General features: G+C 37.3%; 1 protein-coding gene across 2 annotated transcripts in view; it reads left to right on the top strand.

Moving 5' to 3' along the window:
- Positions 1-1,359: 1,359 nt before the first annotated feature.
- Positions 1,360-17,404, top strand: part of epn2 (epsin 2) — a 30,514-nt gene continuing 14,469 nt past the window's right edge. Inside the window, exons 1-2 of one of the 2 annotated variants that reach the window (XM_051103472.1) lie at positions 1,360-1,564; positions 8,396-9,196. In XM_051103472.1, coding sequence (XP_050959429.1) covers positions 8,602-9,196 — 595 coding nt within the window. In that variant the 5' untranslated portion in view covers positions 1,360-1,564; positions 8,396-8,601. The remainder of the gene's footprint in view (positions 1,565-8,395; positions 9,197-17,404) is intronic. The other variant, XM_051103470.1, reaches the window with a different exon arrangement.

Below are 17,404 nucleotides of genomic sequence, written 5' to 3'. Positions count from 1 at the left end.
ACAACAACAATAACGACAACTAGTTTATTTGTTTGTTTGTTTACTTATTTATTTCCCCAAAAGAACCATTTAAATTTATTAGACTACCTATGTATACCATATATGCAATGTTGGGGAAGTTACTTTTAAAAGTAATGCATTATAATATTGTGTTACTCCCTAAAAAAGTAACTAAATACGTTACTTTTTATGGAAAGTAATGTGTGATGTTACTTTTGCATTACTTTTTAAATCTGGGCTGGGCTTCCTTGTTTGTTTTTAATATAAAAAGTTCTGTTTTACGAATGTAAAAGCCCTTTCACACCAAAAGTGAAATGAATAAGCCTCAGGCTGAAGAAAAAAAAAAAAGAAAAAAGAAAATTCATGTCTTTTCACTCTTCAGCATTTAAAAAAATAAAGCACAAATATTAGTTTATTTAAAGTAATTTTGTTTCTCTAAGGTCAACAGCAAAGACATTGGTTAATAAAATCAGATTAAATACAGAGAGATGAGTACATGCGTTTTTACAATTAGCATAGAAGTACTGTAAGCATCATGTTTACACGGCGCACACAATGACTTATTACTGATTTCTATCAACATGGGGACAGGAGAGCTATCAGTCAGTAAGTGGGAAAACAACGTAACTGGTGTTACTTATTTGAACTCAGATAATTTCTTGTAAATTAAAAAGTAATGTGTTACTTTACTAGTTACTTGAAAAAAGTAATCTGATTACATGACTGGTGTTATTTGTAATGTGTTACCCCCAACACTGCATACATATATACATATATTTTTAACCTCAAAATATAGTAACCATATCTGTTTTTGTAAAATACCAGTTAGTACATTTACAGTTAAACTGTGGTAACTTGGTAGTGTGGTAAAAAATTCTGATTGCCTAAGGCTGTTGATTTTTTTGCTGTTTTTATTACTTTACATTATTAACCGTTGTGTTTTGCGGGAAATTATTTTACATTTTTGTACGATGGGAATGTTATTGCATAATATTTTACTGTTATTGCAATCGTCTACTCCGTACATCTTCTTCTGAGACAGAGCTATTTTAAACAAGATGAGAACATTACGTTTATTTCCTAGAAACATTCCACCTCAGGGTCACAGTCAGATGTCTCTAATATAAGCCCACTTGGGGGCCACATTCCGCCGATTTTATCGGTTTCGGTAATTCAAGAGCACACTAATCTCACGATGACGGAAAATGTGCGCTCATTTTATCAGAACACCTCTTTAATGGGTGTCTTGGTTGACTTTAATAACCGTAAAGAGGCTCGCATTGGTGATATTTGGGAAATAAACAGTTTTAAGAATGAAGCCCAGTGAGTTTGGTCACACCCTTTGGCTTGTCTCGCCCCTCCTGAGAAGGATGAATGTGCAGTCAGAGCGCCATGTTGAACGGTGTGGGTGTCACACACACAAGCCCAGCAAACTAACACTAACGCTCACATCAGCACACAACCTCGACCGTGTCTTAGAAAATAAAGTTTCTAGATCTCTCACACGAGTAGTTTGTACTTATGCCGGGTGTTACCCCCGGTCATCATCGGCACAGGAGGTTTGGTAAGTTACTGTTTTTGTTTTCTAGTCGCTTCTCTCAGTGTGGCGATATCTCCACCGATCACCACACACATTCGGCTTGAGCTTTAACTAATTAAGGTTTGTTTGTACATGAACACTTTAATGAAAATGAACGACTGTGATAAAGCTCGATTTCCTTTGCGGTCTGAGAGGAAACGGGGGATATTTAATTAAACTAGCAAGTTAGTCGAAGCATAGCCACAGTTAGCTAGCCTAAGCGGCTAACACTTAAACTCACTTTATAGCTTTTAAGGAGTCGGTGTCCTTAAAAATAAACCCCCAAACCACCACATTTCGGATTCACCGAGTCTTACGACATTTTTAACAGCGTTTTATTCGTAACATAAAATAGTTTAGTTTTTAAAAAGTTCTCATAGTTAACGAAACTTTCGTCGCGGTTGCTGTAGCTTGCTAGTTAGCAGTTAAACCTTAGGTGGAAACGGTTTAAAGTCGTTAATGTTGCTTTATACGTTTTTAAAATGCTTTGTTTTTGTTGTATTTTGGTCAGTAACCGTACATTTTATTAGCTTGGGTGTGCTAAAGTTAGCTTGATATTTTAATACATTTGTAACCGGCCTTGTTTGGTTAAACTGTTGTTAACAAGCCTCGTTGGGATTATTTGTGTTTGTGTAACAGAAATGCATTTAAATGGAGTTTTTCTATTCACCCCTGTAATCTTGGACCATTCAGTATATAAGCTGTGTGTATTTCGTCTAGATGTAGTGTATTGCATAAATATTTTACCACGACTTAACTTTGGTTTATTCGTTGCTTTCTTGAGACATATACTAAGCACTTTCTGCTGTTTACATTTATATTATTCCTAGATTAGTTTGTCTGCGAGACTAAGGTGTGTAGTCACAAATCCTTTGCTTAAGTTTTGGCAAAGACAGATTTGTGGTTTGACGAGTTTGTTTTGTTCACACTACAAAGATTGTGAACAGTGTGACCAAAGCGGTTTTATCCCCATAACACAGAGATTTCTCGCAGTTCCTCCTGTGATTTCTTGCTGGACACACCCGTGATTGAAGGGAACCGTTGTCTGTTGTTTCTGTGATCAATTTCTGCAGCATATGCGTCGTCTTCTTAGTGTTTTGCTTCCTGTAATTAGACAAACCGAGTCTCTAGAGGACAGCACAGCAAGAGCTGATCATCTGCCTTTATTTAGCCACCAAAGTGGAGATTTTGTGTCTTTTTTTTCCTACTGATTTAGTGCTTGAACATACTGTAAAGTTGAGTGATTTCTGTCGTGTTTTGTATAGGAAGCGGTTGACTTGAAGTGGCAGAACCGGCTGGTTTACCTGCGAGCAGAATGCACTAAGCACTGGCTTATATAACATCTACCTTTTTTGGTTTGCCCTGTAGGCCTGACTTCTATGGAGTATGGAGTAATTTAAGATATGTGTGCATTTGCCCCCCCAGTTTTCCCACTTAATTCCATTAGTGTTTTAGCATGCAAAGTCTTAACACCTGCTTTTTTCGCTTTTGGATTCGCTCTGCCACACACACCCTTCCTTAGCGCTTCCACAATGGATCCTTGAAGATGTGAGACATGCTGGCACTTGCCAGGCTCACTATCTTTTGTTTGTATTGAGTCATATCAGGGTAACCTGTCCTTCACAGCTGTGCAGAACTTGCTCCTGGTGTTTCTTACGCAGGATTAGTATTCATTGCATGGGTGTCATGGATCGGCATGGTCCGCGCATGTCAAATGTTGGAGGAGTAGGTCGCCACATTTGCTGTGTGCAGCAAGGTCACTGTGATTTTTGCCTTTTCACTGCTAATATTGCTTATGTAGTGTGAACTGGTTTTCATTTTGGTGCCTGTATGTAATTTGCATTAGGGTTGTTTTTTAGTCTTGTGAAATTAAAAATAGTCTTTCCCTTCCAGGAAGATGGGCCAAAAATATTGAAGACCTGTTCTGTGCTACTCAGATTGTTGCCCAATCAGGTGGTCTAGAATGAAATTTCCCTTCCCCCTGTAGTTGAATAGCCAAGTTGTGAATCGTGACTCATAGATGTGACATGATTAAAAATAAAGAATGTACTCAGATCACCTGTTTCAATAGGAAATGCATCAACACAGGAAAAACTGAGTCAAGCCATTTATTGGGGTCTTTTATGGTAAGGTATTTTACTGTATTAAAGAATACAGTTCCATTGGCTGGTGGTATTCAGCAGTTCTCTAAGTAGTTCATTTTTGAGTGTGCTAAATTTGTCTCACTGAATACATTTATTCAACTTTTTCATTGTTTTCCTGTGTAAAAGTGTTAGATGTGCAGAGCCTTGCACTTGAACTGTGTTCAAAAAGCATGGGACATACAAATCAGTTTAGTTTTTAAAAACACCCCCGCCCCGATTTTTTTTTTGCCTTGGTTTTAGCAGAGTTAAAATGAGGTAGTATACAAAAACTACTCCATTCTCTTTGCTGTTAAACATAAAATATTGTTAACCAAATATTAAAGACTATTTTAAGAAGGGTATTCAGTAGTTCTCAGAATAAGGAAGTTCTGTAGCGATCTGGTGTTGATAAAACATTGCTGATTCCCCAAAATACTGTGTTTATAGCAGCATTTCCATGTAGTACAAGAGTAGTGTTGTCAAAGCTGTATTTTATAGATGTGAATTTGGTACTTTGGGACGTTTTTGGAGCATTTACATCTTTTAAAGAATTACTCCACTTCCAAAATAAAAATTTCCTGATAATTTACTCACGTCATCCGAGATTTTCATGTCTGTCTTTCTTCAGATGAAAAGAAATTAAGGTTTTTGAGGAAAACATTCCAGGATTTTTCTCCATATAGTGGACTTCAATGGTGCTCAACAGATTAGGTTAAAAGTGCAGTTTCAGTGCAGCTTCAAAGTGCTCTTTGGCAATCAGATGCAAAAGATAAAAAAAAAAAAAAAAAAATCTTGTCTAGCTCTGCAATGCACATGCATATTCTGCGCACTCGGTTCAGGACAGTTAGGGTATGACGAAAAACTCCTCTCTCATATTCTCCTCCAATTTCAAAACTGTCCCATATTGCTGCAGAAGTGTCGACCTAGTGTTTACAAACTGAACGTGCAAGGTAGGTCAGAAACCCTTTAAAAATAAGGTAAAACAGTGTGAATGTCTTGGATGACATGGGGGTGAGTAAATTATCAGGAAATTTTTATTCTAGAAGTGGAGTAATCCTTTAAAGTACCTAAAGTATTACTTCAGCCAATTTCCTGGATAGGTTTCATGTCTTCTCAGAGTAGAAAAGAGAGAGCCAGTGCCGCTCACAGGACTTGCTATGCTCGGTCTCTGGCACTGCTTCAAGGCCGATCACTGAGACTCCTTGATATTGGCAAGACATTGCCAGACCTGTTCTTTTAGTATGGAGGAGGCTATCCTTACACAGACGCGGGCCTGTGTGCTGGCTTCCTGGGCCCCCGTCACAGTGAGAGCCACTGGAGCTTTGTTCCGGTAGTGATACAGTTGCCCCTCTCTTCCTCTGATGTGCTGGGCCTGAATTGGTCATTAAAGCAGCAGATGTTTCATTAGGCCACGGCTGTATTCATGTGTATGCGGGCTTGGGGGAGCGGCAGTGGGGGTTGCTCGTAAGGCAGTGCTCTATTGGTTCCTCTGTGGGAGAGCAGGAGTCACATTTCAGTAGCTTTTAATGAATTTATGGGATGGGTTGAGATGTTTTCTTGGCGATTGAAGTGTCACGGTGTGCTCAGGACAGGAAACTTATGTTTGGTATGACATTGATGCTTTATTTGTGCTAGCTAGTCGTGTGCGATATCATGATTTTTGATTGGGATGATTAAAACGTCTCAGTGATCTGCTTTTAAAGAAATATAATAGTATCGTGCTACAGCGCACATTCAGTTGAGTCTCCGTCTCAATATACTATACGATCCAACATACTTTTGCATCAAATGTTAACTCAGCAGTACAGTTACACTCACGGGACACTGCACTTATTCAGGCTTTAAAGCCTTTTCGGTTAAACATTTCATTCGCATGCTGTTCTGACATGCACTTTTTCTGAGCATGTATACACTAAAAAGCCTGTCAAACAGCACTTGTTACTGGACTAAGTTATCTTTTGCATCTGATTGCCCTAATACTCTCAAAAACACAAGGTTTACATATAAACACGGTTGGTTATGTCTGAAGTGAAAGTAAACAGTTGAGAGAAAAACAGGTGTGTGTGACTGAATAGTAGATGCGTGCAGTTCTTATGACAGCAGACTAATTGTACTGAACATGCTGCTGCTTGACAGAAGGATAAATTTTAATTTTGTCATTATTTAGTCACTCTAAATTGTCCTCTATGTTGTCCCAAATCTGTATGAATTTCTGTCTTTTGCTGAACACAGAAGATGATATTTTAAAGAATGTGGGTAACCAAGCAGTTGCTGTTCACCATTGAATTTGTGGGTAGGGAAAAAAATACTATGGAAGTCGCTGGGGACCAGCAACTGTTTGGTTACCTACATTCTTTAAAAAAAAGAGAGAAAGAAACTCATTCAGATTTAAAACAATTTGAGAGTGAGGAAATGTTGACAGAATTGTAATTTTTTGGTTTAATGTTAATAAAACACAGAGACAGAGAATCACTCACTGCTTTTAACTGAAGAACTTTAATACAGTTACTTTAATAAGGATCAATGTATATTTGAACAGTGAAGTGTATATAGTGTTTTATTTTAACTTTTTATTCACTTATTTGGATGCTACTGCTAAATACCTGAAAAATAAAGCACTTGTTTGTATTATTTATATATTATCTGTATTAAAACTTTTATAAAAGTATAAAATACTTTTCAACCACAAATGCTGATTTTTGCGGTAGCTCTGCAGTGCGCATATGTGACTTCACGCATTACGTAATCGTGTTTGAAAGATCATCAGCCGTTAGTACTTCGTCTGTGTACTCCAGTTCAAAAAGGAAAGGTAGGATAAAAAATCTCCATCACATTTTCTCCTCCAGCTTCAAAATCGTCCTACATTTTTGTTTTACCTTTTTTGGTAAAGGGTTTTTGACTGTCGCGTGTGACCTTTCCAATATGATGATGTAATGTGTGAAGTCAAGCTAGTGCAAGACGAGCATTTGTGGTTAAGGTATATACTTTTTTTTTTTTTTTTTTTTTTTTTTTTTTTTTTCCTATATTATCTATTTTTGTAATGTGAATCTTTGTTCTTATGTTTTAATAGCAAAGATAGAGCCCTATGGAATCAGTTTTATTTTATCCCAAATTCCTTTTTATTTTTTTCCAAATTCCATTTTAGATTTTCTGGACTCTATTTTTTTTATAGTTTTTTTTTTTTTTTTTTTTTTTTTTAATGATTAAATTATATTTTATTAATCAAAAAGCAAGGCTAATTAATTAAAATTATGAAACTTCAATTTAACATCAACTCATTAAGTTTAACAAAAATTACATGTTAGGGCCCTATGAAATGTTTTATTTTTTTCTCACCTTTTGTTTTGTTGCTTCCAAATTCTGTTTAAGCATGTCTAAATATTTGAATTTTAGTAATAGTAGTAGTACATACATTCTACTAAACAATAGTAATATGTCTTAAAGTTAAACTGAACTTTTATTTTGATGGGTTGGCGTGAATACCTTTACATTTATGTGTGTATATGATATGAGGATCGTTTCTCTCAAACGAAATGGTAAAATGCTCATGAAGAAAGGTCAGAGCAGTTCTGGAAATACTGTTTGTGTGTTTACATCCTCATTTGGCAAGAAGGCAGACAATAAAATTCGATCTGTGTGTTGTAAACGAAACCGTGCATCTGTGCTATTCGCACACACGAGAGACACACGGAACATGAACAATTCATATATAAATAGTCTTTTTGCTTAATATTTAGAGATACTAGTTCATATCGTGAGTTGATGTAAGTATAATGGCCTACTTTTGAGTTAATTCATCCAAACATTGAGAAATTCAGTGACATTCTGCGTTATATGGTAAATTCCATTTTCATGACTGGGTTCCGTGATTCTGTATGCGTTTTCCGCATCTTGAAAATCATAGGTCATTACAAAGATGAAATAATGACAGATTTTTATCTTCACCCACTCTTGCCTAAATGTCTACTATTCTTTTTTTATTCTATATTTTGTGACCTTGTAACGCTTTGTTTTTAAAATAGGGGAAATAGTTTGCCTCTACAACTTGTAAAATAGCAAAACCAACATGACAAAGAATCGTGATTAAAATCATGAATCAAGATTTTCCTGAAAAAATCATGATATGATCGTTTTGCCATATCGTCCAGCCCTAGTGCTAGCAGACATGACTGAAGTGTTTAAGTTCAAGCACTGATTTCACATGCCGTACTGTAATGGAGAGCACAGTATGGTGCAATTACTTTTGGGAAATAAGATGTCTTCCCACATGAGTGTTGTGTTACCGTAAAAGATGAGTAATAGGAAGCACTTCACACACTAAGCCGCCCTTCTGTGTGTACAAAGTTACGTTTTACTCCACATGTACCTGGGTGGTATAATGCGACTTGTGGTCAGTTTGAAAAGTGAACAGCTGTGATCCATTTGACTTTATCTAGACTGAGGGAAGCTGCAAGTGTAGTTAGGTAATGGACCATTAAACTTCTGTATGTGCATTGTGCAATTCACCATGTTTATCAACTTGATCACTGTCTTTCCGTTTCATGTTTGTGGAAAGAAAAACGGTCATGATAATGGCTTTTACTGTTTTTATGTGCACTTGATTTCATGTAGTCTAATTGTGCTTAGCAACTATTACTACCTTCTGGTTTGAACCTTTTCCGTTTCTGTCTGACATTTTGGTTTTGTGTTTCAGGTAATGGAGGAATTCATCGAGCTGGCTTCCTTCACTCTGTGGAAATGGTTTTAACAGGCACACAGTAACACAGAGAAACTGTTCAAACGGAGAACGTGTGTTCGAACTATTGCACAACAGACTTCCTTTTTTTTTTTTTTTTTTAGCAAAACTGAGGTTTTTTTTTTTGTTTTTAATTCTCAAGGATTTTAACACTACACGCCACCATGCCAAGCTCAACTATTCGGAGACAAATGAAAAATGTGGTAAATAACTATTCAGAGCCGGAGAAGAAGGTCAGGGAAGCGACTTCCAATGACCCGTGGGGCCCCTCCAGTTCTCTCATGTCAGAGATCGCCGACCTCACTTACAATGTGGTGGCCTTTTCGGAGATAATGAGCATGATTTGGAGGAGGCTGAACGACCATGGAAAGAACTGGCGGCATGTGTACAAGGCCCTGACGCTGCTGGACTACCTGATCAAAACGGGATCTGAGCGAGTGGCCCTCCAGTGCAAAGAGAACATCTTTGCTATACAGACGCTCAAAGATTTCCAGTATATTGATCGGGACGGCAAAGACCAGGGCATCAACGTCAGAGAGAAGTCTAAGCAGCTGGTTGTGCTACTGAAGGATGACGACCGTCTGAAGGGTGAACGCTCTCAGGCCCTGAAGACTAAGGAGCGGATGGCACAGGTGGCCACCAGTGTGGGCAGCAACAATCAGATCAGCTTCGGCCGTGGTTCCAGCCAGCCCAACCTCTCCACCAGCTACTCGGAGGAGTATGGCAAGTCTGAGGGCTCACCTGCATCATATCATGGATGTAAGTTTCTTTAGCTTGTTAACTTGCCAAGTATGAATTCTAAGATGGCTAACAGTGGGATAAAATGGCTTTAAATATGAAAAACAGCTGTAAACATTTTGAGTAGCTCAAGCCAAATTAGATTATCTGATATGTTTAAAGGATTAGTTCACTTCCAGAATTAAAATTTTCTGATAATTTACTCAGCCCCCATGTCATCCAAGATGATCTTGTCTTTCTTTCTTCAGTCAAAAAGAAATTAAGGTTTTTGAGGAAAACAACACATTTTTCTTCATATAGTGGACTTTTATGGGAATCAATTAATTGAAGGTCCAAATTGCAGTTTCTATGCAGCTTCAAATGGCTCTACGCGATCCCAGCTGAGGAATAAGGATCATTTTCTTATATATATATATATATATATATATATAATCATGTTGGAAAGATTACGTGGTTAGTTTTACGTCTGTGCACTCTGGTTCAAAAAAGTAGGGTAGGATGAAAAACGCCATTTCTCCTTCAACTTCAAAATCGTCTGACATCATTGTTTTACCTTTTCTTTGTAAAAGGCATTTGACTTTCTTGGTATGTTCATTTTATTAATACTGAGTTGGTGCTTCCACTTACATCATGCGTGACCTTTCCAACATGACAACTAGCAGAGCTAGTGTAAGACAAGCATGTGTGGTTAAAAAGTATATACATTTTTATTATTTTTAAAAAATGACATTGTTTAGCTAGATAAGACACTTATTCCTCGGCTGGGATCGTATAGAGCCCTTTGAAGCTGCACTGAAACTGCAATTTGAAACACTGGGTCAGTACTCCTGCAACGATGTTGGAGTTGGAGGAGAAAATGAGATGGGAGACTCTTATTCCTTGGCTGGGATTGTGTAGAGCCCGTTGAAGTTGCATTTAAACTTCATTTGGAAGTTTGAACTTGTGGGCACCGTAGAAGTCCACTATATGGAGAGAAATCCTGAAATGTTTTCCTGAGGAAAACAGAATTTCTTTCCGACTGAATAAAGAAAGACACGGACATCTTGGATGACAAGGGGGTAAGTAAATTATCTGTACATTTTTGTTCTGAAGTGAAATTCTCCTTTAATTTGTTTTTGACTGAGGAAAGATATGAACATCTTGGATGAGTAATTTAACAGGAAATGTTTAATCTGCAAGTGAACTTCTGAGAGACCAGTCAAGTTTCTCCGGGATCCCAAAATGATGCAACTGGCAAATAGAACTTTTGATGGGTACTCTTGGTGCAATGAAGTCATGTTGGAAAGATCGTATTTATGTGTTGAACACGCATGAATGTCACCGCAGTCATAATTACAGGTGGAAAACTCGTAACTTTCTTTGAACCTCCAGTTTCCAAGTTGGAGGTGTATCAGTGAGAAAACAAAAAATAGCAAAGTTGCATGTACAAAATACCTGGTGTTGTACAAATATGACGGAGTATGCAACTATTCCATTTACTGAGCAGTTCGGTAATGACAAAAATGATCACAAATGTTTTCCTATGCGTTGGATTACTCACAGGCGAGTGAACAGAAGCTACAACGATCTATCACGCCACCTTAAAGAGTGCCAAAACGGTATTTATTGCTTGAATTTCCTAAGGTAATGGACATAATTTGAAATATGAGACTTTGTTTCATATCAAAAGTAACACAAAGACTAGCCTATTGCTATTTATTGAAAGGAAGACGCACTATGTATTGTACTGTTCATTCATCAGCTGAAAACAGCATAGACCAAGATTTAAGAATCGATATTGGTTCATTAAAATGAGAATCTATTAAAGTTGAGAAATTGTTTTTATAAAGCAATTGAACAGATTTAAACAAAGGAGATGCACTGTTTTTAAAAGTTTACCATATTGTATTGCAACTGGTAAGTTTCAGGATCAGGTGTTTTTGTATGGTAGAGTTAGCAGGTACAGTTATTGTAGCTCTGGAGCTGAAGCATTTTTAAATGCTACAGGCTACATTATTCCTCAGGACCATATTATTAAGCCCTTTACAGACAGTAAAAGGTTGGCAGCCTGCTGATGTTTTCCCTTTATGTCTGAAATGTTGCTGTTAATGGCAAGAAGTAAATCTGGGCTGGTGCGGTTGTAAAAGAGTCAGCTTTGTTGAATTCATTTGGAGAAGCTCTGCACACCTGGAGCTCAGACTGCATGGTGCAAATTCTTTACACTGCAGACCAGGAAACTGCTTGTCTGCTGTTACCCTGCAGGAGACACATCCTCTGTTGTGCCTCCCTGCAGCACTCAGTGGCTGTACGTCTGCCCCGGACAGCTGCGTGCCGTTCATGCCCCACCCCTTTCCCTCAGCTCGTTACAGGAAGACACAATTCCTGAACTCCCAGAGGTCTTTTGCTCTGCCCTGTGCTTCGGAGAGGAAGCTGCATATGTCTCTCTCTCTCTTTTCCTCCTACCCCCTGCCTCTTTTTATACAGTATAAAAAAAGAATTTGATCATCTGCTTGAAGGAAGTCAGTTCTTTTAATTACATTTCAAAGTCTAATCATTTTTGTGAGCTTCTCTTAGTGTCTCCTTTGTCATTAATTGCTTTAACATTTTGGATTTAGGAGAAAATGAAAAAGTGTATGGGGAGCGTCATAGTATGAAAGTGGGTGTAAACAGCTGAGTCATTAACTAAAAGGAAAAACAGTTGGAAGAAAAGCTGAATTGTTAACGGGAGTGTTTTGCATTCCTCTGCTAGTTTCCTGGTATTGTTTCTCCTGAAAGTGTAAATGGGCTCTCAGTCACATGCAATTCACACTTCATCAGACTGAAAAAAATTTGAATATGGGTGCTAAATGTTAATGTGGTTTCTCACTCAGTGTTGTATGACACAAGCTTTTAATTATATTCATTTTCTTGCATTTAGTTTTCCTGATTTAGAACTACTGATTATTCTTTGGTTTGTCTTTCACTAGTAATGTAAGTGAAAATAGTTCAACCAACAATTAAAAGTAGCATTATTTACACAAACCAATAAGACGTCCAGTTGTCTTCTGAACACAAATTATGATATTTGTAATATTATCTCTAATTTTCATCCATCCATTTGAAAGTCTGAAATCAATATTTTCAAGCTTAAAGTACAAAATGTCTCTTTATATGAGCAGATTTCATGTACACTTGTATGTTTGTGTATAGAAACATCATTGTGCATACATAGATCTCATCAAATATGGTAAAATATTAGCTCAAATGTGATTGCTGTCCAGCCAAATCATAAAAATGCATGCTAAAAATAACAGGCTCTTTTGTGTCATAGCATGCATTTGTTTTTACTCATCAACCAAAGAAAGAACACTTTGACAATGTAATCTGAATTTATTGTTTTAGCTATTTAAAGGACAATATACAGATTTGACATCAGTTATTGTGGCTTTTGGAATGACACGCAAAATCCTCTCAGATTTGCATGGCAATCTTCTAAGTATTCTTAAAATTTGTGATAATCTTGTGGTGTGATGTGAAACTCCATGTAAAACTATTTTGAACAGCATTTTTGTGTTTTAATATAGCATGTATTCTAAAATCATGATGTTAAAGTCAGTGTGCATTTAATTTAGCAATAACTTGCCTGCATTGAACAAGTGTATTACTCTTCTAGACAAGTGAACTGAAGTGCGACTGTACTGCTTATAAAACAGCTGACGGAAAACCTCTAAAACCTTTTTAGTTTCTATATTAGAAACCTCTTCGTATCTAGTCATTATCAGATGTCAAAACAAGCATTTTCCCCTTCTGCACACCTTCTGTATAGTTTTTGTCATTTAATCGGAATTATGTCATTTTAAGGTGTCCGGAACATGTTTTAAGATTTTGCTTACATTGAAAACACCCCCATTCACACAAAATGCTCATTGTGCATCTGTGTCAGAGACATTCACAAGTGCACATAACAAAGAGAAAGTATTTGAAGCTGCAAAACAGTGAAATGTCAAGTAGATGTGTCACCTCTATTGGTCAGATTATTTTGATGATTACTCGAGCAATTGGATAATTTTTTTTTTTTTTGTGGTAATAAAAACAGACCTAAGCAAACAGTAGCCTTTAAAATATTCAAAATACATATATAAAAGCAGTGAGGCAATAATTAGTTTTAATAAAGTATCAAAAGCAAGTAATCATATGGTTTTTCCATTTTACAGCGTGATCTAATCCTCGTTTAATATTGACCAAACAACATTTAATTCAAAAGTCAACTTAATTTTTAATATTTGGCCATTTCTTTATGACAGAAATGTTACAGCCACTGTGATTTATAGTAATAGTATATTACAGTATTTGTAGTAATAGTAACACTGTAATTATAAGTAATAGTATGTGGGCATTAAAACATATAAACTCAGAGTGAGGGTTTGAGCTTTTGCTTTTTTTTTTTTCTTAAATTGAGATGAACAGTTAGCATATTGAGAAAGATTCTGTGCTTGCGTAGGTTTATAAATGATTTACCGTACAAATCTGCTGAAATGCAAAGTTGTAGTTTGAGGTGCTCCACACATGTAAATGAAAACTGTTTGTGTGGAGCAACATTTACTGTGAATGGAGCCGCACCAAGACACACATATGTAACTTACGCGCATGTAAATGAAGCGCATGAACTAAACCATGGATTCTTATCCATGGAATACACCTCTTCCGGTTACTTGACACGGGCAAATTGCAGTTGAGGATTTTTTAAAATTAAATCGTAACAGTCCTAATGTCAAGCCACTAACTATTTTCCCTAAATCTCAAGTTTTGTTCAGAGCAGTAAATGACACCCTCTTGGCTAAAAGACAGCAAATTAAACCCATAGCCAGGGAAAGATCTTGACCTTGTTTAAAATAGATTCTGGATGCCTTTACGCCTGCCAAACTTTGCTCAAACCTCTGAACTCCAAAACTATTGGTGCTTATTTTTTTTACTTTTTTGCTTGAAGCATTAATACAATTTATTAGCATTTCTTTGTACAGTATCTTGGCCACATTTTGAAACACATTACGTCATATAACTGCCGGACTATTAACCTTCAAAGACCGAGACAGCCACCCACTGCTAAAAATAACTAATGTTATTAAAGAAACCGTATGTAGGATTGTGGCCAAAACTGGTACTGCAATCACTTTCAAAATACTGTAGAACGGCGTATCCCCTCCCCCTCCCCCCTGACTCGAGGTTGCCAGCTAAGCTGCAGGATTCCGCAGGAACGTAGGCTGCTACAAGGAGCTTCCAATGGCAAGTGACGAGTCCTACACAATAAGTTTTTTTTTTTTTTTTTTTTTCTGTTACTTATGTTTATGCTTCACGAGAGATGTTTTGCGAAGTAATTACGTGTCGCAAAAATTTACTAAAGGCGATTAGCCAAATATTTCGTAAAGATGTACTGTAATACCACATTTCAGTCGGAACATAGATTGTTTTCATACCGTGCTAGTGGTGCGATATAAAGCTTTTTATGAACGCATTTAGCACGGGCAACCATGGAAAATTAGCAACGTTGGCATCTGTCTTAAAATTCTTCTCCGTTTTCAGCCGTCTCCATCTGTCAAAGGCATCTCCTATACAAATCCTTGTTTTATTTCGGACTTTGTCACGACGTACTTCGGATTCATAACGAGGTCTTTTAGGTTTCGTAACTTTATACATGTTTTATCCGACACGTTCGTAGCTGCAGCTGTAACTAGAGCAGAGCTGGCAATCCGGATGACGAAACTCTGCTGACTTCGTGATTGGTAGATAGCTGGAGGGTGGCGCCTCAGACCAAAACACAACATGACAACATCAACATCAGTTGAGGGCTGCAACTTTCACTTTTAAATGACAATATCCTGGCCGGACCACTGTTGTCAGTGATATAAGTATTTGAAATGAACATGATTTCTTAATGTCTAGTGACATGTCAGGGCCATTTTATGATTAACTAAAATAAATTTCTTACATACGGTTCCTTTAAATATTGAAAAACTTTTGAACCACTGATCCAATCTGAATATTTAAAAAAAATACAGAATATTGTACTAAGTACTGAGGTTCTCTGCTTTTTTCCGTATCATGTTTGTCATTGGAACGATTGTTGATGCTTAGTCCCACCCCCGTGCCCAGATTGGTTTAGGCTGTCATCTATTCAACTAATAAACTTGGTTTTGGACTTACAAACCACCAGTTAGCATGTTGCTTTGAAAATCTGAACAAATTTAAAGTGAAAGTAAAGTGCGTCATGTGTGCATGAAAACAAACACATAAAAACACATTTGCATGACCGCACTCTCTGAAAAAGCACACAAAACACACGACAGAGCACTTTGACATAAAACAAACCAAAAACATGGATGAAATGGCGGTACATATCGGATAAAGTACTGGAATTTGTTTTCACATGGCTATGCACTGTCCCGGTAAAATCGATTCCGACGTGGAATACAGCCAGCGGATTGATCCATTTGGACTGTTATATTACGTAAATTATTCTTATATAGTTTACAAAGATTATTTGCACTATTATTTCTGTTGCACTCTATATATTTTTCTCATTTTGTGTGTAGTTTGTGAATTATTTGCTCTGTATATTTGTTGCACAAGACCATTTGTGCAGTTGTTTTCACTGCTTGCTGCACTGTTCATTTTTGCTGTTCATACTCTGATTGAAAATATATTTCTCTAAAAAAAAAAAACAGTGTTTCCATTTACTTTACTTCCCAAACAGACATCTATATTGTCAGTGAACTAAAGAGACCTGTTTTTCACTGAAAATTGCCTATAGTTCTCCTGTTTATAATGATATGTAGCACTTGATGCGGACTGGTAGAATAGGTCTGAAAAAAACAAAGAAAAGTGCAGGTTTGTCAGGTGCCCCGAAAATGTTCTAGGTCTTTAAGGATTAAGTACCCAGCGGGTTCAAACAATAACGAAAGTAGCCATAGATGCTGTTATTGCAAAAAAAGAAAATATTCTTTATGCATTATTTATTCTTGTACATATTCTTGATGTCAGCATATCTGATAAACAGAATTAGATTTAATGAAATGGTCTCAGCTTCAAACTGATGGACAAGAAGTCAATTGATTGTGCTGTCCGAGACTGTCTGTTCACTGACTGTGTGATTGCATGCAAGTATGGAAGGCACTTTCTGGTCTGGCTGGCTCTAATCAGATTGATTGCTTTGCGTGTCTGTAAAAAAAGAAAGTAAACTACTCTATGCTTAAAATCAAAAATCTTTCACAAGGAGTCTATAAATGAAAAATCAGCCTTGCTATTTAAATTTTGATTCTGAGAAATTGACTTTGAACCAAGCAGTTGGCATATGAGTCATATTTCCATTTTAGCCCAATAAGGTTGGCGTGGTGCGGACTGGAAGCTCTTGTGATGTCATCTGTTATCTCACCGAAGCTCCACGCCCACGCTACCTCATTTCCCCTGTTCGCCTCTACTGCTTTTCCCACAGACTCGAGCCCTTTGGTTGTAATTTCAAGTCCCCCAGGGTTTAGAAACTGGGAAGCTTGTGTTTCAAAAGGCACTGAGATTCCCCAGGTCCAATATTTCTGATCGTTACTGAAGCAATACATCAAGACTAAGCCTAATGGCTGTCAAAGATCTTATGGATTACAGACAGGCAGTCTATTGATTGATGCTGCTTAGAAAAAAACCCGCCTAGACTAATGATGGTGACTAAACACAAACGTGCAGCTCTTTTTCTCAGATGTGTCGTGCTTATAGTTTAGCGGTTGTGGTTGCTTTGAGCGTAGTGTTAATTCTGGCCTTGTGACCTGTACTTTCTAAGGTGTTTGGCTCTCAATGGCCTGGGACTGAGCCATGTGCTCCGAAATGGCTAGAGATGCTTGTGTTTTCCAAACACATGGCTTGGCCTAATCCAATCAGTATTGAAGTACTCTTGTCCACTGGTTTAAGCTTATAATCAGTAGGCGGTTGTGATTTACCCAGTTTGGCTTCTTCCTTCTGGCCTGGCACGTGCAACACTCTCATGGATGTTCATTCACCTTTGCCTTTAAATAACTTTGTAGTCATTGGGTGACAGATATGATATGACTGATAAGAGTGTTAGCAAGAACAATTTCCGTTGTTCTTGTGTCGTGGCATATGAGTAACTGATAAAACCCGCTCAGCATTAATTGTAATGTGTGCTTGTTGGCTCACCCAAGCCCTGCCTTGAGACAACCAAGCCGGGTGTGGTAGTAGTTGCAGTGCTTGAATGCTAATGTCATAGTA

This window comes from Labeo rohita, chromosome 3 (genome assembly GCF_022985175.1).
Source record: "Labeo rohita strain BAU-BD-2019 chromosome 3, IGBB_LRoh.1.0, whole genome shotgun sequence".
Lineage (NCBI taxonomy): Eukaryota > Metazoa > Chordata > Actinopteri > Cypriniformes > Cyprinidae > Labeo > Labeo rohita.
This window is presented reverse-complemented; position numbering and strand designations above follow the sequence as displayed.